Consider the following 27935-nt stretch of genomic DNA (forward strand, 5'->3'; position numbering starts at 1 on the left):
AACACATGCTCATTTATGAAAACAATCACCCTGGCACGGTCCAAGCATATACAGACAAATCTACTCTACGACACGAGGGGCTGCCAAAGGAATGGGGGAAAAGCCTCTACTCATCCACTCAGCGGTTCCAGCACAGCCACGGAGGGGGCCGGGGAGGGGGGGACACACGGCCATCCGGGGTCCCTTCCGCCACGGGACACCCCGGTGTCACCGGTACTTCAGCTGCCGGAGCTGAGAGCGGGTTTGGGGGAATACCTGGCAGTTATCTTCATACACATCTCGTCTTTCGGAGGTAAAAAAAAAAAAAAACAAAAACAAAAACAAAACAAAAGGTTTTTCTTCCAAATCAGCAGGTAAATTTAACGCAGAAAGGGAGGGCACCTCCTCGCTGTCCCTGGCTGCAGCACCCACTGCCTCCGCTGCCCGCAGGCCCAGGCATCGTTAGGGTAACGAGCCAGGGAAGGTGACGTCCCCTCCCCGTGAGGACCCCCCTGCTATGCTGTGGGGTGCTCAGGTCGGCGTGGTGCTGCGGCTGCCCCCTCTGTCCCCCTCCCCGGGGCGGTGAGGGTCCCGGCCAGGGCGGGTGGCCCCAGGCAGGGCTGGGACAGTGAAGGGACCTTGTGGGGGGGACGAGGGAGGGGAGTGGGGGGCAGGGACGGGCTGTGCGCTCCGAGGAGCAGGGGGAGAGGAGGTTTTGTACCTCATAGTGTCACTGATTTTGAAGTCCTGGAGCTAGAGCTGAATGAACAGTAAAAGCAGGTTAAATCATTAACCAATTAGGGGATGGGGAAGCAGCTGTAAAAGGAACAGAGGAAGAAGGCCAGATTATTATTATTTTTGTTTCTTTTCTTTTTTCTTTTTTTTCTTTTTTTTTTTCCCCCTCCTCGTCTTCTCTCCTCTTCGCCCGCCGTGCCCCGATCACAAGCCCTGCTTGGCCAGCGAAGCGGACACTTCGTCGGCTAGCGTGGCCAGCTGGGGGGAGTCCACCATATTGATGCTGCCGGTGGAGGAGACGTTGCTAAGGCGGCGGGGGGAGGCATCTCCGGAGATGGTGGGGGACTTGTAGACGATTTCGGCGCCGTGGTCAGTCTTGGCTTTGGCGTTCTCACGGAAAGTCAGCTTGTGAGTCTCAATCTGCAACGAGAGGAGAGGGCGGTGAGCGGGGAGGATGCGGGGGCGCCATCGGAGAGGCCGGTTTTACCTGCAAACCCTTTGCTTGGTCACCACCAGCTGGGAGGAAACGGCTCGGTTCATCGGCCCGATCCTCCCCAGTGCCCCCCAGTCTCTTCCAGTAACCCACACGGGGAATGGGCAGGGCTGGAGCATCTCAGGATGCCGCCAAATCCTCCCCAAGAGCCCGGTGTGGCAGTGGGTCCCGGCACAGGACTCGGCCGGCACAACCTGCTCCCACTCCCCCCGCAGAGATTTACGGAGGGGGTGGGATCCCCAAACGGTGCATCCCTTAACCCACAGCCCAACTGGGCACAAATCGCTGCTCCCACAAGCCAAACCCTTCTCTCCCAGCGAGCGTGAGGGCTGGGGAGGGGGGGGATGAAGTGGATCGGGTTTGCTACTTACTGGTGCCCTCCCCAGGTGAATGCAAGGGCGGGAGCTGGCTCTCCGGGGGGGTGGGTGGCTCCAGCACCAGGGACTGGAGCCCAGCGGGGTCTGGGCTCGGGGTCCGAGCAGCCTGGGGATGGGTCTTGTCTTCCTTGCCTTTCTCTCTCTACAGGTGGAGAAACCCGCCCAGGGCGGTGGGGTGCAAAAAACGCATCAGCAACCAAAAAAAAAAAGATCCAATAAATGTCAACCAGAAGGAAAAAAAGACAAAAAAAAATGAAGAAAAGAAGTAGAAAAACAGGGAGTAAAAGATCTGAAAAACAGGGCCGTTCACCAGCTCATAGGAAGAAGAGCAGCTACCTTTGGAGATGGGGGGGGGGGGAAGCTTTCCCTGTGCAGCAGAGAGAGCAGATGCTGCTGGCACAGGTACTTGGGCAGAGCACAGAGCACCCCGACTCCCAGGTCTGGAGCCCCTGTTCTGCAAGGACAGGCTGAGAGACTTGGGGGGTTTCAGCCTGGAGAAGAGAGGGCTCCGGGGAGACCTTAGAGCCCCTTCCAGTCCCTAAAGGGGACTCCAGGAAAGCTGGGGAGGGACTCTTGATGAGGGAGGGGAGCCATAGGACAAGGGGGAACGGTTTTAAATTGAAAGAGGGGAGATTGAGATGAGATCTCAGAAAGAAATTCTTATTAGGAAGAAATGAGGGTGGTGAGAGCCTGGCCCAGGTTGCCCAGAGAAGCTGTGGCTGCCCCATCCCTGGAGGGGTTCAAGGCCAGGTTGGACGGGGCTTGGAGCAACCTGGTCTGGTGGGAGGTGTCCCTGCCCAGGGCAGGGGGTGGCACTGGATGGGCTTTAGGGTCCCTTCCAACCCAAACCATTCTATTATTCTATGATGTGTCCAAATCTGGATCTTCCGTGTCACAAAGGAGGGGACTAGGGACATGGGAAAGGCTGGGAAAGGGGCAGTGGAGCTGCCCACGGCTGCTCTACATGGCAGGCTGATGGGGCTCAACTGTGTCCTGTCCCCTCCCTGTGAATAGCGTCCCACCTCAGAGCAGCACTGCCTAAGGATGGTCCCTGGTGCTGAGGTGTGAATGGGAATGGGCTGGAGAAGGGAAGCAATCTGAGGTGGTATCTGAACCCCAGTGACACCGACAGCCTCCTCCAGGTGTGGATTTAGGCAGGATATGGGCAACTGCCACGCAGGAAGGTTCAGGCAAGTGATGTGACTGCCAGGTCACACCCTTGCAGATAGATAAATTCCCCCTCCAAAGGGCAAGTTCTTCAAACTATGGCCCAGCGAACGTGCCAAGATACGAAAGAATCATCACTGGAATCATAAAAACAATGAAAACGGGCTTAGTGAAGCACAGGGCAGTCTGATGCGTAGCAGCAGCGAGAGAAGGGTAAGGAAGGCAAGCGATCCCTCAGCCGGAGGCCAGCGCGCCGCTGGGAGATGAAGAGCTGGGAGGTGCACAGAGAAAACCTGGCCAAGAACAAAGTGCCAGCATACAGGAGCCGAAACAGAACCTTCCCCCCGCACTGAGGAAAAAAAGCGTTTGAAAAACAAGCAAGATAAAACCCACTTTTCCCTGGAGAAATTCGACCAGGGGTGTCACCAGGCTGGAGTCTCGACTCTGTGCTTACCTGAGCTCCCTGCTCTCTGCCTGCAGGGGACCTGGCTGTCCCCGAGTGAGGTCTTGGCCGTGTTTTACTCAGCTGAGACTTACTGTGAAGTCACCATCAAAGCCTCCGGCAGGAACGGCTCACCCCAAGTTCAGTTATTTCACCTGATTGGCTTTTGGCTTTCAATTTAAATCCCCCCAAATGCACAAAACTCCCTACAGAGTTCTAGGCCGGGCTCAACTGAGACCGAGACTCGAAGGAAGAAGAGATCTCCTTCCTTCTGAAGGGACGGCCCACTGCAGAGTCACCTTTTCTAAATAAAGCTAAGCCTTTAATGCTCCACTTTCACCGGGGAACCAACACCTATGCAGCAGCCTGAGCTGCCAGCCTTGCGCCACACCACTGGGAGCAACTGGTAACGCAGAGCGCAAGAGCAGTTGCAGCCCTTAATGTGAGAGGTTTGAGACACAAACGTGTTTCTGCACAAACTTCAGAGAACAGCAGAAAGAGCAGGAAACCACAGGAGAGGATCTCACGTACATTCACACTCATTCAGGTGGCCAGAAAGGGGACAGACTGCCAGCCTTGCAGCTCTGCCACAGCTGTGCAAACGTCCCCTGGGTTGGCAAGTGCAGGCCAGGAGCCCCTGGCCCTTGCCCGCCTGTGGCCAAGCATCCTGTTCCCAGGCAGGGCTTTTTTGTCCTCTGAAGGGCAGCAAATCTGCCTGGTAAGCAGAGAGGAGGAGCCACGCAGTCTAAAGATGAGCTGGGGGAGCAGGACCTTCTCCAGGTCCACACTTCAACCACTCTTCCTCGCCCACCTGCTCCCAGGGCAGAGAGACACCCGCGGCAGAACACCCAGCCTGTTCCCAACCCAGTGCCCCTTTACCTTTTTATTTCCTCCTCCAGGGACGTGGCTGATGTTATCTAAGGACCCGATTTTCGATTGCACCTTATCTTTGAAGTCCAGTTTCTCAGATTTCACCTCCACCTGGCCACCGCCTGGAAGGGAAGAGCACGAGCTGGGTTAGCTCCTGTGCCAGCCAGGGCAGGCTGAAGAAAGCGCTGAGGTCTGAGCTGCCCCTCAGAGGTGGCTCAACCAAAGCACCCTGAGGGTGAGAAGAGGGCAAGGACCAGGGAAACGGCAGCAAGAAGGACCCCGTGGTCACCTAGAACAGCCAGGAGCCAGGGCAAATGGGAAGCAGGGTAAAGAGACTTCCCAAAGGGTGCTGTGCGGAGCTGAGAGACATCCCAGAGTTTTGGAGAACCAAGAGCAGGGAGCTAATCTTCCTGCCCTGAACACCAGCAGTCCCAGTGATGTGTTGGCACAGACAAGGATGTCCGTGGATCACACCAGATCCCTCCCCAGCTACTGAGCCATCAGGGTCTGGCAATGACGGAGCTGGGATCAGTGTCCAGCACCCCGGGGGCTCACTCCGATGCTCCGGTCACTGCTCCATGAGCCTCCCCTCGCTCCCTGCACGACCCCAAACCCTCTCTCCATCTCCAGACGCACACCACGATGCTGCCTGCGAGTCCCAGCAGGGGACCAGCATCCAGTCCTTGTTTTTCCCTGAGTCAAAGGGTACCTTTTTTTCTTTTTTTTTTTTTTTTTCTCCTGAGTCAAAGGGTACCTGGTTTTTTTTCCTTTTTTCTGAGTCAAACGGTACCTGGTTTGTGATGGATGTTGCCCAGGGAACCGCATTTGGATGTCACGTGGCTCAGGTCGACTGGCTTGTAAACGATTTGAACCTGTCCGTACGAGAAAGGAAAAGGCAATGAGCTTGTCGCCACCACAGGCAAACCTGGGGAGGGGGAGGCACAACACACACCGGCACCTGATCTGGATTCAAGGGAAAGGACAGCTTAAACCCCAGTAAGATTAATAATACAAAAGAAACTGTCATCAGAAATGGGAGATCATTAATGCCCGTGTGCAGTAGCCTCTCTTAACATGTCAGCATGCACAAGATCACCTCTCCACAGAGGGGGGAAGTAGAGGCAATTTTAAAGTGCTTAAGTGAGAGAGAAAGTGGAGTGGTAATTAATTAAGATTTGCATACACATCATCCAAAAGGAGAAGATATACCAGAGAGAAAACGTAAAAAATAAATACCTTTTCTGGTGTAAAACATAAAGCTTATGTCCACAAAAACTGAAAGAACAGAAATGATCAATGTGCACAGAACTTTTAAAAGAGTGACCAAAATATGCATTTCTGAAAAATGCTGTAACGGAAATAAGGGTTAAAAAAAAAAAAAACAAAGCAAAGTCTAAATATCTGGCAGGAGTCTCACATAATATAAATTAAAATGGCAATTATCATATATTGAACCAGAACAGTATTTCATGATATTAAGCTCTGTTTTTCATTTGTTTTACCCATTACGTCTCTGAGCGTGGGCTCCAGCAATTCCATTTAAAACTACCCCACTGGAAGACCGGCCCCGGCTGTGGGACACGGGGCACGGGGCCAGCGGCCTCTTGCGCACGGACAATCGGGTCACACGAGACGCACACACAAGGGATGGTTAACGTGGAGCTGTTTAGTGGTTACGTTAGCGGTTAAACACCACGCTGGAAAACACCGACGACTGGAGAGGTCTGGGACCATCAGGTGCGTCGGGGGATGGCAAATCACAGCACATACACACCGGCTACATTGGGAGCAGGAGACAAGGGGGTGAAAAAACATCCCCAAACCCCCAGAAATTACCCTGGACCCTGGGTTTAGACTCACATCTGTGTGTGAACCAGCTGTTGCTGTAGTTAGTGGGATTGTGCAGGAGAAATCGGATCATCAACACCTCAAGGCTGGTTCCTACTCACTGGGAAGTGTCTGGCTCTCAGTAATATCCTGGATTTCAAGGGGAGCATACGCTGTTCCCTGTGTTTTCACCGCGTACCAGGGTGGGTGTGCCGCTCTCACAGCTCTCAGGAAGGATGTGCCAGCACCAAAGGGACCTTTGCAGAGGAGCTGACACTCCTCCAAGCAGCCAGACAGCCTCCAGGACAACGTGGCCAAAAGCCAGCACGAAGGAGTCACCGTGGCCACTGCTCCCCATCGCTCCCGAGCACCCTCTGCTGACTCAAAAGCCCCAGGGTGAAGGTGCATCCTTCCGTTCTTATGTTGGCCCTGTGTCCACCGGCCCCACCACCCTGAGAGCTCGGTGCTGGACCGTTGTGCACACCATTGAGAAACACTCCCCCCTCCATCATCAAAAGGAAGGGGTGGGGAACAGAGGTTCGGTGCCACCGTCCCACCATCCCGGAGCCTGCCTTGTCTCCGATGCTCACGCATACCAAAAGGAACATTTGACAAGAGAGTAGAGACAGAGAGGGGAGAAAAGCAACCCTGGGGTCCAGGAGCACATGGCAGACACAGACATGAAGACAGCATTGGGGAAAGATCACACGTTTAATGCACCAGGCGGGAGGAGAGCTAGGTTCAGTCGGAAGGCAGGAAACAGACCCCAGAAAGGACAACTGGTGCCTTTCTAATCCCATCCGTGACCCCAAACGGCTGACGAGCAATTCGGGCACCACTGGGACCTGGGACTGAAAGACCTCCCATTTCCAGAGCAAGCCATCAGCAATGGAAACACTTTCTGCTCTCATTCCAGTTCCCTTTTTTTTTTCCACAGACAGGAGTCCATTAACCCTTACCATCCTGCTGGGGAGCAGAGAAGGCTCCTCCCCATTTTAGCAAGGAAGGAAAAGGGGCACAGAGTTGCCTGTCTGGGAAACCAGTGCCAGAGACCTGAGGGATCTCAACTCTTGGCATCAGCAATGCTTAGGTCAACTTTTGCCTAATGAATCACCTTGTCAGAGCATCAATTGGCTTTAAAAAAAACAAAAAGGTACCGACCCCAGGTTACTGTGGCAAGAGTTCATTCCTCTCGAAGCAGCAATGGCTGGGCAGGCATCACCGCTGAGCGTGGTGGAGAGTTAGGACATGATGGCCATCGAATGCTGGTGGTGTCTTGTTGCCCCTCCATCGGAGGAGCCCCAAGGGACAGCTCTGCCACCAGGACAGCCTGTGCAGCCACACTCCGGCCACCTCAGTGCCTGCACCCAGAGCTAAGCTGCTGTTTTCCGTGTCAACGCAGCCAGGCAGTGATCACACCGTTCTCACTGCCAGCAGAGCCTGGGGAGGGATGACAACCTCCAACCAAAAATCCAAATAATTCTTAACCCACCGCAAACCACTGCCCACGATGTGAGCTCTCAGTGGAGAAACAGATGAGCTCATCACCCTGTGCTGAAGCTAATTACCAGCCGCAGCACAGATGACTCGTGACAAACACTAACTCCTGGCGTAACAAGTGGTCTACCACGCACCGGGCAGTCCAGCCAGTGCAGGACCCTGGGGTAAGAAAGAGGAGAACAAGCACGGAATCTGCTTCACAGAGGTCTGACCTCCACAAAGCAGCTCCTCTGGCCCGTTAAATAAATGTAGGATGATATCAAATTTAAGATGGAGGTTGCAAACCCAGTTGTGTCCCAGTGGTTACATGCCAAGCCCTCTGCAATGCTCAGTTTCTCAGGGAGGGCACCCACAGAGATCAAAAACAGCATATAAAAAAATAAAAACCCATAGGCAACATCTGAGGGGCACCAAATAGCTTCCTCAGATGGCCACAGTGCAGGCAACCACAGACCCTGGGTTGCACTCTTTGGGGTCTCAGTGATGCTCCTTCCTTGGTCTGTCGTCTTTCCTGGACCCAAACTCTGTCTCCAGAGAGACTGGGATAAATCCACCAACCTCTGTGGAGTTTCTCCAGGTTTCTGGCAAAGTAACTGAAAGCTGAGTCCGGCTATTTCTCTGGCAATGGCTGGAAACGCCAACGTTCAAATCAATTCAGTCAATATTACTTTAGGCTCAGCCTCCCTGGGCACTGCTGGACACATTCATTAGGAAGGAGAAGCTTAATATTTGCATGGAACATACTTGCCTGATGGGAACGGGCAGGAACCTGCGCTTTCACGTCGTGCAGAGTCATGTGCAATTTAGCAGTACATTAAGCAACCGGGACTGCGTTTGCTTATAAATCTATCCATCTACTGCATCAGCAACTACGTCACTGTCTGCTAGAGGCCACCCACCCTGCAGACAACAGGGCATTAAAGCCTTCCAAGTAGAGTAAAAACCTTTGGGTTAACGGGATGTTTTGTTACAGACATGGTTTCTACACGGGTCAGTTAGTTCTGTCCATGGCAGGCATGTACAGGACTCGTTAGGGTTCATCTAACCACGTCTTTTGGGTTAACGGGGTTAAAGGACAGCACGTCACCAATCGCTATCTGACGGCAGGGTCGCTGCAGATAGCATTGGGGGTTTAGTGTATACAACATGCCACTAATAATAAGGATTATTACAGTGCATTCAAAGTGTGAAGGTACTCACACTGCCTCCTCCTGGGATGTGTTTGATATTATCCTTTGAGCCACACCTGGATTGAACGCTGCTAAAGTCCAACTTCTTATTAACAATCTGCACCTTTGGTAGCCAGAAAAGAGTCATTGCACGTCACCAATAGCTATCTGACGGCAGGGTCGCTGCAGATAGCATTGGCGGTTTAGTGTATACAACATGCCACTTATAATAAGAAGTATTATAGTGCATTGAAAGTGTGAAGGTACTCACACTGCCTCCTCCTGGGATGTGTTTGATATTATCCTTTGAGCCACACTTGGATTGAACGCTGCTAAAGTCCAGCTTCTTATTAATAATCTGCACCTTTGGTAGCCAGAAAAGAGCGTGAGAAACAACATGACCATCTGCAGCTTGACCATGCGTTACATCACTAAACCCAGGAACCTGCCTTCCAGTGCCAGGAGCAAAGGAGAACCTCTGGGTTGCTACAGAGATTTGTCCATTCAGGGGATGGAAACTGAAGATGGAGATGGGCAGGTTACAGCTAGAGATTTGATACATCTGGCTAGCCAAGCAGCCCTGGTTTCCAGCCCAGAAACACTAGCAAAAAAGCCAGCTAACTCCCGTTTTATTTCATTGAACAAAACAGGGAACTTGCTGGGCAGCAAACGTGCTGGAAGGCACCAGTGCTCTGGGCTCAGCTTCTGCAGAGCCAGAGGAAGGAGGAAGGATGGAGCTGAGAGAAGAATGCCTGCTCAGCTCCATCTCCCGTGCCGGGGAACATGCCCACTCTCTAGGACAGACAGATGTGGCCTCGTGGTCCAGCAGCTTGAGCAAACTGAGCAAACTGGGCAAACTGGGGCAGCTGGTCAGGGCAGCAGGCTGGAGAGCAGGAGTTGAGTGTCCAGCATGGTCTGGCAGAGGAGGCCTGAGCTCTGTGCTGTGCAGGGCTCAAACTCCCTCTACAGTTACAAGGAGAGAAAGCAAACGCTGCCAGGGATGTACCCCACGCCTGCAGTTTTAGTTTTCTTAACTCCTGTACAGATGAGACGAAAGGGGCAGCACAGACCACCCCCAAAGGCTCTTCTGCACATTCCTCACGCCACCTCGGGTGGGAGAGTGGCCGGAAATGGCCTGGTGCCACAGGGGAACCACATACCACACTAACTTCACCCTCCAGTCCCAAGGCCTCTATGCCCTCTCCTCCCACACACAGATTTTTGTACTAATTAATTAAGCTGTTTCCCTTTAGGGCTTCTTTTCTCTATTTGGGTTCTATAAGGGCAGCTACGCCAGAGTGACCCCGTGCATAGGAGCAGCTATTCCAGACAAGACCAAGATGAAGACAGTGCCTGCTCCTTTCCATACATGGACTGGATGGGCTTTACAACCTACAGAAGTATAAACCAGAGGTAAACAAAGGTAAAAACCATCAGGCACATAGACAGGCCTGTGCTCCCTGAGGATAAAGCCCGTTGGAAGCACAACCCTCACAAGAGGAAAACTGACACAGCATGCTGGAAGAGAGCAGTGTCACATCACACCGCACATGCAAGTCCCTGGATGACAAGGTCCATGAAGCTGGTTGAGCTTCAGCATGTCCCCAGCCTGCTGCTGCGGCAAGGAGAGCTCCTCGCTGCACCCCGGTTCTTTAGCATGAGAAGCACCAAGGCTGACACGCGCCTCCAGCATCATTTTCCAAGCTCACATCAACTAATTCCCAAAACCAGGACCTGGTTCTGCTGGACCAGGCTTTGTCAGAGCAGCGTTCAGTGATCCAGCAACAAAAAAGATGCTCAGCCAATGCAGAAATACTGGAAAAGATGTGGCCTGGTGTGTGTGCCCCATGTACTTTTGCTTCCCTAGGCTGGGGGGCTGAAATCCAAGCCCATCTTTTGCCCACCCTAAGATCAAACTTGTGGGATCAGCCCCTTCTGCTCCAGCTGCAACCATCCTGCTAAAGAGCAGCCTCAACAGAGCATCCAGCCATTCTCCCCTGCAAAGAGCACCGAATTGTCCCAAATTCAGCTGTTCTTACTCTTCCAGTGACAACTATAAACATGCTGCCGGGGGGAAGTGGACAGATAAAAAAAACAAACACAACTCATAAAAGCTGGATTAAAAAGAACGAGCAAACAATTTAATCAATTTACAGTAAATAGAAGGATTCCTTCTAAAATCTCTGAAAAGGGATGTTTTGTGGGGGCAGCAGGAAAACCTTATGTCTTGTTCTAAGTGGGCAGGAGGGCTGAGGTGCCGGGACACGGGCAGCTGGAAGGACGCGTGCTGCTCTGCTCAAGATCAATGGCCAGAGCAGCCCTGCCCAGGCTCCAGAGCCCCCCCTGGATTGTAGTGCAAAGGAAAACATGCATTGTCCAGTACATCACCAGCCGTGGTGAAAAATGCACATAAGGGAATGGCAAAGCACGCTGCTATTTAAAATGGTGAAGAGAAGCCATCTCAAAGCCTCCCCCCGTGCCAAAGTCGAACATTGAGAGCCACGGAGTTACCTAATTGCACAAAATGGCACGCACCGCACTCGGGGACGATTTGTCACGGCTCTGTTGCATTAGGAGCCACAGAGCAAGGTCTACAAGGCGGTGTCACCCCCCTGGGGCAGGCACAAGCACATGGGGACTCCTGACTGCAGCAGCCATGGGATGTGCAGTTCTGCCATTTAACATCTCTGTAAGAGCCACCGGGCCATCACCAGTCAGAGCAACCATGTGCTTTCACGTCTCCAGCAAGGAGGATTTTACAAAAGCCTCAGGACACGGCCACACAGTGGAACGGAGCGATGCAGAGCGGCTGGGATGGGTGCTGAGCAGCCCACACCACCGCTGGAGCTCTGTAACCGCACGCTGCTGCTGTCGGGGCTGCGGGGATGAATGAGCTCACACCATTCCCTCGCCCAAACCCTGCCGGGCTTGCACAATTTAGCACAAGACTCTGGTTCCCAAGCACTTGGGAGCACGAGGATCACTTTGCTGCTCGTGAAACTGCCTCTCTGGGAGTGAGAAGTACCAGGGGTGGAAACAGTGCCACCAGCTCTGGCCCTGCCACGCTGCATCACGTAGCAAGACAGCACCTGATCGCAGAATGCAATCCAAAACCTTGCCAACAGAGCTGGATCCAAACCCACAATGTTTGTAAAAACCTGGGAGGAGACCATCCTGTCTGTGCTCGCTAATGAAGCCATGGAGGCAGCGTTGAAGGGACTGCTCCAGATCACACAGAACGGGATTCAGAAACACAACCCTGATCTTGCCACTCTTTAGGGCTGCAGATCACAAAGTGCTCTCCCTTCACCGGACACCAGGAGGGAAGGTCATTCCCCTGGCAGCCAGTCCATACGTTGACGTGCCACTCCGTGAAAGCCACACCACAAGCTCCCTGGAGCTCTCTCTGCGGGACAGCTCTACTGCGCTAAGCCAGGCAAGCAATTTCAGGACAAGCACCCAACCCAATCGGCCCAAAAAACTCCAAAACCAGCATCGGGCTGGAGACCAGCTGCTCACTGCTGGATCTCCGGCCCCAGCTGGGCTGCTCTCCCTTCCCGGACGTGGCGTCAAGCACCCGCTGTCCCTACAGACAGACCCCTGGAAAGCAGAGCCCACGTTTTTACCTTGCCACCTCCGGGCTGGTGCTTCAGGTTTTCGGTTGAGCCGATTTTGGACTTGACGTTTTTCAGATCAGGCATGGGGGCAGCTGACGGCTGGATGCGGCTCTTGGCGGAGGCAGGAGATTTCGGTGGTGTGCGAACCACTGCCACCTTCTTGGGCTCCCTGGCTGGTGGGGTGGGCAGAGAGGGGGTGCGGGAACGGCTGCCTGGAGTCCCGGGGGAGCCGGGACTGCTGTAACCGCTTCTGTCTCCAGACTTTGGCTGCTCACCTGAAGTTTGCAGACAAGAGAAGCAGAAGATAAGCAACCTGGGTACAAAACCCCTTCCCCGCTCGCTGCCCTGCCTTTACAGTGCTGATCTGCCTGGTCCCAGGGCCCACCTGCTGCTCCCAGTGAAGACCATCAGCACGGGGGAGATGGCTGCACTTTCTTCTACTTTATTTTGAAGTGAAAACTGCGATTAAAGGCAATTTCCTCATATCTCGGAAGGAAGATGGTCTTCACTGTCTGGATCATTGGTAAGACTCCCCACCCAAGTGTGACATTAGCAAATTACAGAAAAAGACCCTCAAAGAAAACCACTTTTCTATTAGAAATTTGGAAGCATTCTTGCAAAATTGTTTTATGTAATTAAATAAGACTGATCACTGAGCAGCTTAGAAGTGTCCCCAGCCTGAAAAGAAATGGATGAAGAAAAGAAAACCCTGATACATCACCTTTCTCAGACTTTGCTGCTGCAGGAGGTGGTTTTTTCTGCTCCTTTCTGCCTGTTTAATGAATGAGAAAGATGCTTAAACATAATAAAGCTGGAAATTTAATTGATTTAAGGCTTTATGCAGCTCTAGTTAAGTATGAAATATATATATATTCAGTGAAATGCACCGTTTTAATGGAAATTTACAATGCCTGATGCTTTCTGGGGTTTTCTTCTCTGAGAATAATGGGCTAATCTCCATTCCTGTAATCGAAGAATTGATCCTCTTGCCTCTGGTCTTTGTGAAATATTGCCAAGAGAAAAGGAATAGATGGATTAAAAAAATGGAGCTGCCTAAATCTTCCAAATTGGAGGAGATTCCAAAGGGATAAAGCAAGTGCCTTCTTCTACACGCTGGCTCTGCTCCACCCCAAACCAGGACACAACTCTATGAACGGAGCAGATGAAGCAGCATCCAGAAAGGCTCGATTCAGAGGGATAGTCCCCAGCTCTGCACCCACAGCCCTGTGATGAGGCTGAGCGGCTCCGAACCACCATGCAGCCCCCTTGCTTAGCACCACGCGATGACCCCAGCCTGCACCAGGGCAAGTTTGTCCACTATCTCCAAATAATTCTGTAGAGAACGTTGGGAGCACCACCAAAGCAGAGCTTCTGGAGTCAGAGACAGCACAGGAAGGCAGCAGGACGCCGCTTTTGCCATCACCTACCGGAGCTGGGAGGTGTCTTGGGGGCCGTGGGGGTCTTTGCTGGGATGCGCGTGGCATTGGTGGAGTTCCTCTGAGCCTGCCCGGCTGCAGACCGCGGCGTGGCCGTCTTCGTGCCACCTCTCATCTCCGGGCCCTGGAAACACAAGGGGGAAAGGCTGATGCAGGGGACACCTGCCTGGCTATCACCCTTCATGGATCAGAGCCACACCAGACTCTGACATCCCATGGGAGCTCCCACAGGTTTCCTCACATGCAGGCAAATCCGCAATGTGCCTGTTCACACCCCATTTCCCATCCTTTGCCTGTTCTCCAAATTCCATCTTGTTCCCCCTGTCCTGCTAAAATTTTGTACAGAAGGTAAATAAATCCATGGACTAGACCAGAGGCTCCATTCAGGAGTACAGGGCTAGACTCCAAACCCAAAGAAGCTCCTCATTTATCCCCCCCTGGAACACACTACTGTAACACGTACACAATCTGTAATGGCGTGTAAATAACAACATGCTATTTATTGTCTTCTGATAATGCAGAAAAGCTTCCCCAAATCAATAAATTAAGACACATCCTCTTTCTGATGAGTTTTTAACGCTGGTCTGTGCACAAAAGCTCATGAAAAACACACAAGTGACAATTTACACACTGACCGGTCCCAAGGCAGCAGGGAAGCAGAGCAGAGCCATCGCCATCCCTACTGCTGTAAAAAAATATCCCGTTGTCTGCAACCTGCAATCTCCGCTCTCTCCCTCACCACGGGTGTGTTTGTGTGACTAAACACCCCACAGGGAAACTCCAAGCCACTTTTTACACTGCAGAATAACCACGGATGTGCACGCATTTCCTATTCTCTGTGTAGTAGCACCTGGCAGATCTGGCTCTGGCACATCTCAAATACATCTGCTGTTTACAGCCAAGGCATCCATAAAACACAGCATAAAGCTGCGAGACAGAAAAGAGCACGGAAGAGCATAAAAAGACCTGGAAATGCCTCAGAGAGTCCAGGGAGCACCCGCTACCAATGAGATATTTTTGCTGTAACACAGAACAAGGAGCCTGCAGGCCGGTGAGATGGACCCAGTTGAATCAAACACCAAAACTGGAGCCAAGACTGGTCACAGCCACTGGAAGGAGAAGGGGAAGCACAATCCCACCCTCTCCATTGGTCATGGCCACTGGAAGGAGAAGGGGAAGCACAATCCCACCCTCTCCACTGAACGGGACACAGAGATACCCCTGCCAGACCTGTCAGGAATGCTTTAAAGTGTCCCCCGAGACAGCTTTGCCTCTCTCACATCCCATTTCCTTACCTTGGCTTTCATTTCTTGCGTTCCCGTACTGGCAGGTCGGGATGTGACAGAAGAGACACGTTTGGAGGTGGAAGCAGGGCTGGAGGGTGTTTTCGAAGGGGTTGTACTAGAGGAGGTGTGTCGCTGGGGGGGGATGGAGGGTCTAGCGCCTGGGGGTTTGGCAGTGGAAGGTGAGGATTTCTTAAACATGGAAAAAAAAATAAAATTGGAACACAAAAAATAAGTATGGAAGGGAAACAAAAGAGGATCACTAACATGAAATTGGATTAGAAGGTGCAATACGTCTCTATTTATTCCCAAACTCTCTATGTGCTCCGCTGGCAAAGATGCTGCAGGTGCAGCACCATCAACGCCAGGGAGACGCAGATGCCTGCTCCCAGGTCACCCAAACCCACCACATCCGCTTTATCATTAATGGATCACTGTTTTTTTATCTAGACAATTGCTTGATATTGTGTCAAATGTCTAATCTGATCCAACCCTGCCAAACCTCCCTAGAGAAAGACCCAATTTTACACTGTTTGAAAATACTTATATTTTCTCATCTTTAATTCTTCACCCACTAAATTGCCCAAGAGCTTGTCCATCATCTCGCCCAGGCACTATCCGGGGTAATGGCCAGCTGAGCTGAACCTCCTCCAAAGGATATTACAAATAAATTTTTCACTCTGAGGGTGGTGAGACGCTGGCCCAGGTTGCCCAGAGAAGCTGTGGCTGCCCCATCCCTGGAGGGGTTCAAGGCCAGGTTGGATGGGGCTTGGAGCAACCTGGTCTGGTGGGAGGTGTCCCTGCCCAGGGTAGGGGGGGTGGCACTGGATGGACTTTAAGGTCCCTTCCAACCCAAACCATTCTGTGATTCTATGATTCTATGAAAACATCAGCGTGACAGATACCTTTAAACTTCTGGAATTTACCCATTCTGTTTTAATTTAAACTTTGTTCCTTACCCAGGACACACCACCTGCAAGGCCCAGATTATTTAATTTAATTTTTTAATTACATGTCTTGCTCTTTTCGCTGTTACAGTGCTTGTCCCCACTACAGCCCAACGCAGGTTTGAGTTTGCATTCACACCGGTTTGCCCCAGCAAAGCCACCTGGCCACTTTCCAGTCTCGGGCTGGGAAAATGATCTCTCCAACCACCCACCCAATCCCATGAGCCACATGTTTGGTTTAGCTTTGGTTTCCTTCCTCGCCCTCAACGATCTCCGTGGATTGCACCATCCAAAACAGGGTGAAGGAAGACAAAAATAAAAAAACTCATGAAAGACGGATGGAAGAATGGAAGATAATGGGAAGGATTCCTAAGGTGCACAACTGCAGCCCAGGAGAGCAGGAGAGGGAGCCAGGAACATGCACAGCACTGAGTGGGCTGAGGTCACCTCTGGTTTTATTTCTGAGCTTACCTTCAGTTTCTTTTCCTCAGCTTCAGTCCCTTCCTTGTCTTTGCCATCAATACGACCTGAGAAATGGAAACGCAGAGTTACACTTCTTGGGACTGGTCAGTAAAACGTAGAGAGATGGTAATGCCTGCGCTACAGCAACATGCGTGCTGGGTGGGTGTTCCACGTTCCTGCTCTCCTTTAATTTAAATACTATTCTTAGAAATATTACAAAGTCACTCATTTCTTGCAAAAATACTTCCACATCGTAAACACATTCTTTCTGGCTTAACAGATGATCCTGCGCATGGGCCACAGCGCATTAGTCATCACTGGAGCACCAGACACACGCAACAAGGCTTGTAGGAGACCATTTTGCCCAGATTTACACTCAGTTCCAGTAGCGTCTGTTTGGTTTGGAACAGAACAGTTCTCTTCAACCCTAAACATGAGTCTCCCTCTCTAAAACATCCATAGGTTCTACCAGCCATATATATAAAGACTAAAATTGAAAGATGCCCCAATCCTAACAGCACCAGGCAGCCCAAGATCTCATTAAAGTTGTTGTTCAGGGTGTTTTTATACCTGACTTTTTTACCAAAGCATTTTTATACCCAGCTGTTGTTGCTTCCCTTCTCTCCTGCCACACCACTTTCTGCCTCTCCTGCGCCTTCCACCTGGGTCAGACCCTGAGGGTCTTAAAGTTTTAACTGTTGTCCTACTTGATTCCTATCAAGCACAGAGCGACTGACAATATTTCGGTGTTTTGTGCCCCTAGTCTACAACAGACTGCAATATTGCTAATTAGGAGATTAGAAACAGGGAGGAAGTAATGTTTGCACTATACAGCACTCATAACAAAGCCCCTTTTCCCAGTTTTCAGCTAATTCCTCCCTAATCTGGGAGGAAAAGCTGCTGATACTCTCTCCCCGGCGTTTTGGAAACTTGCCCTGGGGGGGAGGGAGGGGTCAGCCCTTTCCCAGTGACAGGAAGAATGTTGTTAATCCAGCACTGAGGACCCTGACCCATCCCAGCAGCCGCTCCCAGAGCTGCTGGATGCATCACCCTTCCCAAATTCAGTTAAAACTCCAGATTGGAGCTGAACAGCCAGAAAGTATCTCTGTCTGAAGGAAAAGACCATTAAATAATTATTTTATTTTTAGTTAAGATCAGGCTGGATGAGGCTTTGAGCAACCTGGTCTAGTGGGAGGTGTCCCAGCCCATGGCAGGGGGATTGGAACTCGATGATCTTTAAGGTCCCTTCCAACTCTAACCATTTTGTGATTCTATGATGATTAAAAAAATTCCTCTTATTGAGTCAGAAACTGGTTGGCTCTGGGCAATGCATCCCCAATCTCCCATCGTTTTCAGGCTCCGACGCTGGAGATACAGCAAGCCATGCCAATGTCCTGCAGCACCGTGTGCGAAGCTTCCCCGCTGGCTAATTAAGGTAGTGAACAAACGAGAAATACGTTATGAGCTTTAGCTCCAAAGGAAAAAAAGCTCCATCAACAATGTCTTCACCAACCTCCCCCCCCCCCCCCCGCCCCGTGCAAAGAGCACGCTTCTCCCTGCTGCAAACCAGAGAGGCGGCGAGAGGAATTTCCAGGCTAATGGGAGAAGCCAAACCAGCTTTTGGGATTGGAATTGGGATTTTGCACCTCAATTCTGGCTTTTCCAGGGCCTGGCCTGGGGGAAGCTCTGCCTTCACCAAGGTGAAAGGCAGAGCTTCCCCCAGGCCAGGCCCTGGTCAAGCCAGACCTGAGGTTTTAACACGTCCTCCTGCCCCAGTTTATTAACACAACTCACTGTAAAACCTGCATTTGGCCACTGAGCGGGGCTCCTGCTGACACCCCTGGGACCCCCCAGGAAAGGTGGAAAATAGCACTCGGAGAAAGGAAAAGGTTTAAGAGCTGCTCTGCTGGTAGGGATGGTCGTGTGGTGAACACAGAGGTTCACCCAAGACAGCTAAAACTGAGATTTCTGTACTTCCAACCCAGTTCAGAGACACACACGGTGTTAGATGTGCCCAAAAGCCAGGTCTCCCATCACCTTGGATCACCCTGGGACATGCCACCCGGAACTGGGATGGGAGAAGGATGCTTTGTAAGAGCCCTGGAGCGGGCAACGGTCCAACCAGCTGCGGACCTTGCCTGCAATAGCAGTCAGTAGTGGTTATTTAAGGAAAAAAGTACAAGGAATAGGACCGATGTGGTTTTTTTTTTTTTTCCATGGTTAGACCTGCCATCTCACTTGCCTTTTTTTCCTCCCTCTTTAGGAAAGCCAATACAAAGAGTTATTGGAGCGGAGAGTGGACACATGCAAACCAGATGACGTGTCTTGCTGGAAGAAGCTGCAGCGTACGCGGGGTTAGTCCCACTCCAACATGCCAGGACAACGTCCATCCCATCTTCGTCTTCTCCAGGAAGGTGCCAGGTGCAAGTTAAGGCGCCCACCCCACAGATCCAAGGAAATCAAACCAAAACCAGGTCAATAAAGCATGATCGGGGACACGCCAGCACCATGCAAGGGATGCAAAACCGAAGCATAAGGGTCTGGGAAATACGCTGGGACATCCAGGATTAAACTAAAGAGGGAAGGAAGGGGAGGAAGAAGCAGCGGCGTTTTGTAGATCAGTTCACAGCAAATTTCCAGGCCATGTCCCAAGCAGCAGGATTGGAGAGGTGGGAGCAAGGATTCGTTCAGGCAGCCCTTGTGGTGAGCAAGCCACTGGCCACGTGAGCTGAGGGCAGGCAAACCTTGCACACACCTTTTAGGAGAGGGACACGACTGACGGCTTTATCTGCAACTTGGCCACCAGGTTTCTTCTTGGGCGTCCGGCGTTCTCCTGTATCTGGCACAGCCTCTTCCAAAGGAGCATCTTTGTCTTCCACGTAATCTTCTAATTCACAAGGGAGTTTGGCTGTTTCTAGTAAGGGTCCAGAATCTTCTCCCTCCCCAGGCTCAGCTTCTTTTTGGGAGATGGTTTCAGAAGGCTCTGATGGGGTGACATCTGTGTCTTCTTCTCCCTTCGATGGCTCTCTCCTCTCCTCTTGGTCCTCTCCTGCTTTATGAGATTCAGCTTCAACAAGAAGCGCCTCTCTTGGTATGTCTCTGAGGACTTCTTTGGACTTGTTTTCTTCAGAGGCATATTCTTCAAGAGCTTCCTTGGCTGCTGCTGGACACACGCCCATTTCAGGTCCTGGTGAAACATGCTGTCCCACCAGGGAAAGCAAATCCTGTTGAGAAGTTTCATCAATATCACGGTCCTCATCTCTTTCCCGTCCACTGGCATCTTCTTTTAATGGGGCTCTGGTATACAAAGGAGATGGCCCATCTTTAATACGGGAGCCATCTGTGCCACCTGCTCCTGCCAAGCCCTCAGCGCGCACATCATGACCAAGCTCTGCTCCCAGGGCTGGATCCACACCAATGCCTCGCTGATCCCACAACTCGTTGCTGCCTTCGGATGTTCCGGAGTCTTGGTACATATCCAGGGGTATTGGGATGGTGACCTCGATTCTGGTGGGAGCTGCTGTTGTGGCCTTCACTTCATGTGGCGGAAGAGGCTGCTGGAGAACACCAGCTCCCTGCTTTATGGGTTGGTTTTCACTTTTTACCGCATCTCCCACACGTTCCTGAGGGCCAGGCTGTAGCTTTAGAGAGCTTGGCTCCCCTGGAAGATGCAGGGTCCGAAGCAGGGGCAAACAATTAGCACAAGCACGTCAAATAATAGTCAGACATGTAATGCTGAAGAGAGACTAAGGATTTCTACTATCTAGAGGAAAAAAGCAAGTCCCACACTGCCCCACTGAACAGACAACTCACTTCTACAGTGGCTTTTGCCTTTAAAGAAGCTCTGATCCCCACAGGAATGAGGAACAGTGACAGCCACAGCACGGGGAAGACCAGATTCCCGCCTGGACCTGGTCTCGGGGATGGCTGGGGTGTCCCAGGCTTGTGCCATAAAGGCCAACATGTGCTGCTGGTTTAGCTATAGAGGGTTTCAGAAGCCACCCATTTTCTAATATAACACCACCGGACCATCAGTTTGCTGGTCAGTGACCACCTCTTCTTGCCTCAAGGGCTTCAACAAAACAGGCCAGACACCATCCCCTCTTCCATAGGCTTATGAAGTCCCTCAAGTCCTCTCCCCCCTTGCAGGAGATGTTCATGCCGACACAGCACCGGTTACATCCCCCCAGAGCTCAAACCAGCTCTGCTTTGTTCTCCAGAACATTTCCATCACTAATGAGCTTGGGGAAGAGCACTCCTATCCTTCCTCTCTTATTGCTGTGGGTTTCACCAGCCAGCAGAGCAGGCAGCCTCAGAGGAGAGGACTCTAAGTAAAAATGTGGCTGTAGCCACAGGGTAACAGCAATTTCGGAGTGTGCAACCACTCGGGCTAATTAGAGCTCCAGCACTGCTGCCATCATTTGGGCAGAGTAGAAAGAGTGACATTTAAAACCCAAAACTTAAGGTCACAGAGACACAGATCTCTTTTTTTTGGTGGGGGGGTAAAAGAGAGAATTATGTTCTATCGCTGATCTCATGCATGACACAGACCTTTACAATTTCACCCAACAATTGCTGCATTAAGCCATATATTCTGGTTGAGCTGGAGCTTTTCTGTTAGAAAATCATTCAGCTGAAGCAAAGATGCACCGAGCAATGGAGAATTCACCCTAAATATAGGTAAATTGCTTTAAAGTCAACTGCCCTAGTAAGAACGTACATCTTACATTATGAATTTGTCCAGCTTCAAATACTCTATGGTCTTTTTGAGCGCTGATCGGGTGAAATAAAGAGCGTAGATCAGAGCACTTCAGTACTGAGATTTCAATCGTTGCTTTGTTAGATTAACAAACAAGATCAAAACAAGAAAAGAAGAAGTCAAGACTGACTTGGTCTTTTATCAATGTTCTCCCCACTTTAACCGTAATGGTTCAGTGAAACTACCACGCAAAGACCTCGGAAATTGTGGTTTAAGAGAAATCCTAAATTGGCACCTACTGGCAGGTAATATTTGAAATGTGGCACCAAGAAACACCTTTTATAACCATGGGGATTTGAAGGGTGTTTATGTAGTAGCCAGCAGAGCGTCCTGGCTCATTTCTTCTGTAAACGACCAACATGATCATTAACGACGCCGCTGCAGAGACATGGACAGGCAGTTAATTAGCTGTGCTTCCATACGGCCGGACCTGTCAGCACTTCTGAGGCCAACGTGCAGCACAAGGTCAAGAGCTGGGAGAGCGCCAGCAGAGCAAAAACTGTGAATCAGAAGATGCTTCTCCACCTGAGACTCCAAAGGCATTTTAACATGCTCCATCTTCACTGCAAAGATCATTTCTTCAAATCCAACAACATGAAAAATGAAGGTATGTAGTAAGAAGATATCCAAGACTGTGTGTGGTGTGTATTGATAATCACATTTTCCTCTGAATCAGAGAACCATTAGAAGGAAGCAGTGTGTTATTACAAGTCCACTTTCAGAGAAGCAATGATTTACGTAAGAAACTAGAAATGTCATATATAGGTTGTATCAGAGCTCCAGCTAGTGTATGTCCCCGTATCTGACAGCTGAAGGATCCCAGGACAGGACAGAAAGATCTTAATATCTGGTGAGAAACAGCAGCTAGAACCAGACTGAACACTGCAGGCAGAAAAGAGAACTTCACCCCCCCTCCTGCTAACAGTCCTGATTTCTATTTTGTAGTGCCGCCACTATTTTGCTACTCCAAAAACCAATGGACAGGCAAGAAAAGGTTTTATTTTAATAGCAGGGAGCAGACTGTGCAAAACTGTGTTGATCTGTATGTGGAAAGCAAAGACAACCTGAATTCCGCCCTGAGCCAAGAAGGCAAAGACCTATTTACTTCTTTAAAAGACACAGATGTCTGTAAATGCACTAATGCAGCCATCAGGAGGAAAGATGCTGCTCAAGCAGCTGGAGGAATTTGTTATGTCTACTGTGCAGAAAACTACCTTACAAAACGGGGTTTAATTAAGATTTTAACCAGCACATCAAATTAGCGCTACGGTGCTATCAAGACAGCTCTATCAAAGGGAGTTTGAACACATACGTCGGCCCCATTGGGCACAGAATTAAGCCAGCACTGGGGGCTTGGCAAAAATCCCATCCTGAAGTTTTCGGTCAAGTCTGAACTAAGCGGAGTCAAGAGAGACCTTCCGGAGAGCCAGGAGGTTCCTGGATAATTTCTCAGCTCATCTGAGCAGATCCACTGCCCACCTGGCTTTGGTAGTCACATTCCCTAAGACTGGGATGAGAAAAAAAGACCCTTCATGTTAAAGTGAGGGCATCAGTGAGTAGGTCTGAGACATGTGTTGAGTTAGAAAGAGACATAGTATTAGAGAAACAATTTGCTTCTTTCATGTGTGACATGGAGGGCCCAAAACTGGCTCTGTTCAATGCTGAGCAGTTCCTCCTGGATAACTGCACCATTCTGGCTCCGTTTACTCCCTTTTCTAGCCCAGAGGGTGCCCTGTTTTACAACTGGACAAAGTAGCACCAGGGCTTCAGTCATCTGAGAGAGAAATTTGGTGCATGAAAAGCTGCAGCTCCCCAAAATGAGTATGATGGAATATTCAAAGCATGTATGGCCCTCCCCTGTCAGGAACAGGGAGAACGGCACCGCTGCTCTTACGGTGCAGAGCATTTGCATTACGGAAGAAAATTCCCAGTAAAACCCAGCCACAGGAGTGGGCAGCAATAACTGGACCCCAGCGAAAAATCATTCACTGACCTTGAGGGACATCTCCCGCAGCGTGGTCCTCCAGGTTGGGGGTGGCTCCTACGCCCGCTTCTTCAGCTGGTCCCAGTTCAGAGAAAGAATGGGAAAAACATGATCAAAACAAGAGTTAAGTTTCAGCGTGTGCCTGGAGGATTTATTTACCTCCCTGCTGATTCTGCCCGTCAGCGCTGTATTATGAGCAGGGCAGTATCAGAAAGGGAATCAGGAAATCAACCCATGCCGACGATGGATCTAGTTAGATTTATTCAGCTTGTGCTATACCAGACTGGAGGAGGGTTTCACCAACTCGCATATCCTGGGTGGCAGGTTAGTACAAGCTCCCTCGGGCAGAGGTGCAGAAAAAACGCTGTTAAGGAGCAGGGAAACTTGTGGATTTGTATCCTCTCTCCTACCCCCACCTAGCGTTTACATTGCCGGCAGCACTCACACGAATGTCTCTTACCTGAGCCCTACCTTCTTAGTGTCTACCACCTACCTAACTGTAACGAACTCTGCCGAGGGTATCTGACACCAGGAAATCAGTCTGATATCAGTCTGACACTTCAGGAATACCGGTACATTAGAGAAGCACAATTTTCTTCACAGGTGCAATGGTTTGTCTCTACCAGAATTTTCTGAATTTATTATATGACTACTTTTAAACAGGCTTAATCAATTATATTTGTATGTCACAGTTCTACAGTCAAACTAAGACTTTCTCTGTTTTCCCCATTTTTTTTCCAAAGACTTCAGGAGACACTGCTTCTTCCTGGCTCTCTGGTACAGTCAGATCTTGAACCAGACACTTGTTAGCACCCTTGCTAACAGGCACATCACACTGCGTTTCAGCCCAGGGCTCCACCAGCAGCCCGGGGACTGGATGCAGGAGACAATTTGGCTGCCCAAGGAGTGTGCTGCGGGCTTTTCCGTGTTCGGGCACCGGGACAAGCCCATTTCCACCCACCACCTGCCTGATGCTTCCAGGAAAAGCCAGTGGCTACCATAAAGGGGCCATATACTCATTTTTCACATACAGACCTGACTCTCCCAGGAGCTCCTGCCCTCCTGTACACACACAGCACCGCTGCAGCCCACTCCCTCCTTCCTCTGCCTCTGCAAGACCCCCAGCCCTCACTGGAAAAACCAGGTCCAGGTGCAGTGATTCCCCACAGAGCGTTCAGGCTGAATTAGCCACTTCGCTTCCTCTGCATTATCCTTAAAACACGCCGGCAGCCAAAGAACTGCTGCAGTGGCCTGGTTTTCACCTGCCGCTTCAAAGACAAGCGCATGGGGCCAGGCTGAGCGAGAGCTCCAGCGAGACAAGCAGCAAGGTCCTGCAGTGACCGTCTCTCCTCGCCAGCAAAGCGGGGCTGCTGGCAGAGGGGCAGAGATGACCGGGGATCGGCAGGAAGGCGCTTCTAGCCTGGAAGTGGGAGGCGAAGCCAACCACAGAGAGACCAGATAGAAAGACTGTCAGATGGGGAGCTGAGAAAGAGAAAAGAAAAAGGCTGCCGAGTTTCCCCCAGGATGAGGAAGGCAAGAGGACGGTTGTAAGCTTAGGAATTATTTCTGCAGGCCACGGAGAAGAAAGAAGCACGCATCAGGAGCAAAGCAAGACTGCGAGAAGTTTTGCAGTGTTATTTTAAAGCACTAACCGGCACAGCTCTCTGCTTTGTCTGCATCAAGAGACGAAACTGCACCTTGGTCTCCCTCACCTGTGGTTCCTTCTGGGATCTCCCCGTGCTGTTCGACACCACCCTGATCCTCGTGGTCTCCTTCCTCCACTAAAGGTGCTGTGGCATCTGAAAAACAACGCAGCTTTCACACAGCCATCGAGTGGCAAAGCCCTGTGGAGGCCAGGACACGCCTGAAGAGCGTTTTGCTCAGAAAAGCACCCGACTCCCTCCCTGGAGCCAGCGCTTGTGGAGGGAGACAACTGAAAACGACACAGCAAAGCCAGTATCACAGGGACACCATGAGCTGTCCCCTCTGCCACACAAACCACAAATCTCCAGCGTACTCCTTACACAGCTGGAGGCTTTTCCATAAACGTTGTCTGAAAATGCACAGCTAAAAACAGCGGCTGGTGCCTGATCTGCACGGGGACTTCACCGGTCTGGAGCAGGACAGATCAGCTCCTGTCGGATCCCTTCATAAACCACCCGAGCACCCTGACTCCCTCGCACTCTGGGCAGCTCTGAGACAGAGATCTGGCTCCATCCACTAGAGGGATGTCTGCTCGTCATGACAGTCCCAATCCAACTGGGAAGAGGGACAACATCCTCTTCTGCACCAGCCAGGTTTTACGTACTGATTTCTTCAGCCCCATACAGAGGAACAGAGCCACTTCACAGAAGGTCAGTAAGCCCACACCTCCAGCAGGACAGGGCTGGAACTGGTCAGCATCTCTGTCCACCTTTCTTACAGATAAATTTGCAAACTAATGCCTTTACCCAAAGTCTCCAAGAGGCACATACTTGGGATTAAAGCAGCCAGAGGAACACAAAAAGTGCAGTTAATTAAAACGGTGAACAAATCATTCAGGTAACACTCTGGAGCAGCACAGACATGCCCTGAGTCCTGCCAAAGTGGCCTTTACATCAGCACAAAGTTTTGGTTTATGTATAGACTCTGCCCATCCCATCATTCCAGCATGAATCGTGCTGTAATAAGGAACATATAAATACAGAGGGGGCAAAAAAAGAGCTATGGGGTACAGCTAAGTCTGGAAGGGAACACAGCAACCAGGATGTGCTGTGAGTATTTTGGGGGAGCAGAGTGATGCAAACCTCTGGCCCTGGGAGAACACAACACGGGATTGCTCCCATCTGCACTAACAGGAGCTCGCAGTCACTGTGTGAAAAGCCATCAGGAAACAAACCGCAAGCAACTTCCTGAACTGTAATTAGCACTTCACCTTCTCTTGCCTTCCAACCCACTCTCCACCTTTAAAGCTCATTATCTCATTCTGCAGAGTGGCAAACATCACTTGTGACGAGACTAATGAAGAGTGTTTGTCCAAGAGAGCTGACATTCCTCCTGAGAAACCCCACCAGAACTCGGCATGGCGAGTCTCTCGGCAAGGTTTATACCATGGCCCCATCCATCATGGTTTCAAAGCAGTAAGTCAAAGAGCTCCCACCTTCCGTAGTTGGGGTGCTCTTAGCGTCAGATGTTTCAGAAACAGGCTCATCCGATCCATCATCGACTGGTATCTGAAGGGGATAGCCTGGAAAACATTCAAATACTTAGAACAAGTCCTTGGCTTTGAATTACGGCCTGTGAGTTATGAACTCTGATTGCCCAGATCGACATCAGCAAGAAAGTGTTATCGGAGAGTATAAAACACCTGAACTAATAAGCAAGCAAAGCGTGAAAATGCCAACCAAAAGCACCAGTGTCACCACCAAAAGGAGCAAGCGAAAACCCATCAGCAAAAGAAAAGCCCAGTGAACCGGACAGTAAAGCATGGCACAAGCAGGAAAGGAGATCTTAGCAACGTAAGCAGAAAAAGATGTACAAATTCTGGTCACTGTTGTCCTCTCTGCCATTTCTGGAGCCATTAGCAGGCTGCTGAACACTTCCATGACGCGTTAATTCTAATCATTGCAAACCAGCAAGTCTTTATAAAGAGTTTGCTATAGCACATAACGTACTGCGCGAAGACTTGGTTGCAAAAGTCATCTTTTGGAAGAGAAGGGCAAGAGGGATAAGTCTCCTCTCTGCAAGGAGTCTGGGCAAATAAAATAATGAGAGCTGGAGAAAATGACTTGGAAAAGAAGATTCAAACTAACATAAGCAAAATCCCTGGGAACCTGCGATGTGCGAAGCTGAGGCTACAAGGTGAGAGGAGCTATCAGACTGAAATGCGTTAGAGAACCCAGGATGAATGGATGCTATGGATTCTCCCCAGGGCAGAAGCAATCCATTTATCTGGTGTAAGCTGTGTCCAAAGCACCTCAAGAAAAGAAAATTAAGATGATGTTTATATGGAGCACAGCTGGGAGTGAGTCCCATCAGCTGTGCTGGTGTTACGTGGGGTTCCAAAGCTCAATTGTGGAGCGTGGTGGAATGAGAAAGGAAAAGCTTCTTGAGAAATGCAGGTCTGAAATATGGGGGGGGGGAAGACTTTCACATGGCCCCCACTCCCAGAGCTCTCTGTTCGGTTCTCCCAATCTCCCTGTGCAGGTGAGAAAAGCAGGCAGCAAGCAGCTGTGTCTCCAAATAAAAAGGAGTGCTGGATTTTTATAGCAAACTGAGGAGTGAACAACAGAAGCATACATTGGCAAAGCTGCAGCAATAAGATCATCGCTAGTCTGGATGCTGGGGGTTGTTCTGCTCTTGCTGGGCAATGGTATCAAAGAGCAGCATTTTCCTACGACTGTGAACATCAGAGCACCTTGTGGGCTACCCACCATCCGCTGGCTGCAGCCAGCTGGTCCACAGCAACCTGCCAGACACACATACCATCCCCAAGGACCCCTTGCACGGCCACGCTGGCCCCGCTCTCCCCGTTTAGGTCATTCTCTCAGCAGCGGGCAAGGCAGGACCATCTTTACACCATCTCCTCCTGGAGGTGCTCACCTGAAGGGATGTGCTTCTCCTGGCCAGCTGGGTGATCCTCCATCATGGTGACGTCCTGACGCTGCTCCAATATCTGTCAGCAAAATTACCTGAAGAGGAGAGTGAAAACAAACATCCATCAGGCAAAACCTGACACAACAGGCCTTCATCCGGAGCCTGGCCAGTGCGCTCCCATCTACTGCTCCACGAGACAATTTTGATTTGGCAGCCAATTTCCAGGAGCATTAAATCAGCCAACAACAGCCAGCCACCTCCTCAGGCACTGTAAGAAGGTATCTACTTTGTTCCCTTTCCCTGATGAGCCCTG

The 27935-nt window shown here is 50.7% G+C and overlaps 1 protein-coding gene across 2 annotated transcripts; it reads right to left on the minus strand.

Annotated features, from left to right (window-relative positions):
• Nucleotides 1-27674, minus strand: MAPT (microtubule associated protein tau). Of its 2 annotated transcripts, XM_074162602.1 has the most exons (15): nt 27629-27674; nt 26187-26273; nt 24760-24846; nt 23057-23122; nt 19060-19965; nt 16314-16369; nt 14908-15087; nt 13604-13709; nt 12898-12948; nt 12186-12451; nt 8831-8923; nt 8591-8683; nt 4854-4935; nt 4073-4185; nt 1-1134 (listed from the first exon to the last, which is right to left on the minus strand). In XM_074162602.1, the coding sequence occupies exons 1-15, from the start codon at nt 27672-27674 to the stop codon at nt 919-921; spliced, it is 2448 nt and encodes an 815-aa protein (XP_074018703.1). In that variant the 3' UTR covers nt 1-918. The 2 variants fall into 2 exon arrangements, with proteins under 2 accessions (XP_074018703.1, XP_074018704.1); XM_074162603.1 differs by lacking the exons at nt 14908-15087; nt 19060-19965 and having other exon boundaries at nt 13604-13736; nt 27629-27671.
• Nucleotides 27675-27935: the final 261 nt, after the last annotated feature.

Source organism: Numenius arquata, chromosome 23 (genome assembly GCF_964106895.1).
Source record: "Numenius arquata chromosome 23, bNumArq3.hap1.1, whole genome shotgun sequence".
Taxonomy (NCBI): domain Eukaryota; kingdom Metazoa; phylum Chordata; class Aves; order Charadriiformes; family Scolopacidae; genus Numenius; species Numenius arquata.

Bases quoted from the DNA above. Each gene is read 5' to 3' on its own strand.
- MAPT (XM_074162602.1), bottom strand. From the start codon at position 27,674: ATGATGGAGGATCACCCAGCTGGCCAGGAGAAGCACATCCCTTCAG. The intron at 23,123-24,759 runs GTGAGGGAGACC...AACTGGGACCAG, and splicing joins GATCCCAGAAGGAACCACAG to CTGAAGAAGCGGGCGTAGGA. The intron at 1,135-4,072 runs GTAAAGGGGCAC...CTCTCGTTGCAG, and splicing joins CTGGAGGAGGAAATAAAAAG to ATTGAGACTCACAAGCTGAC.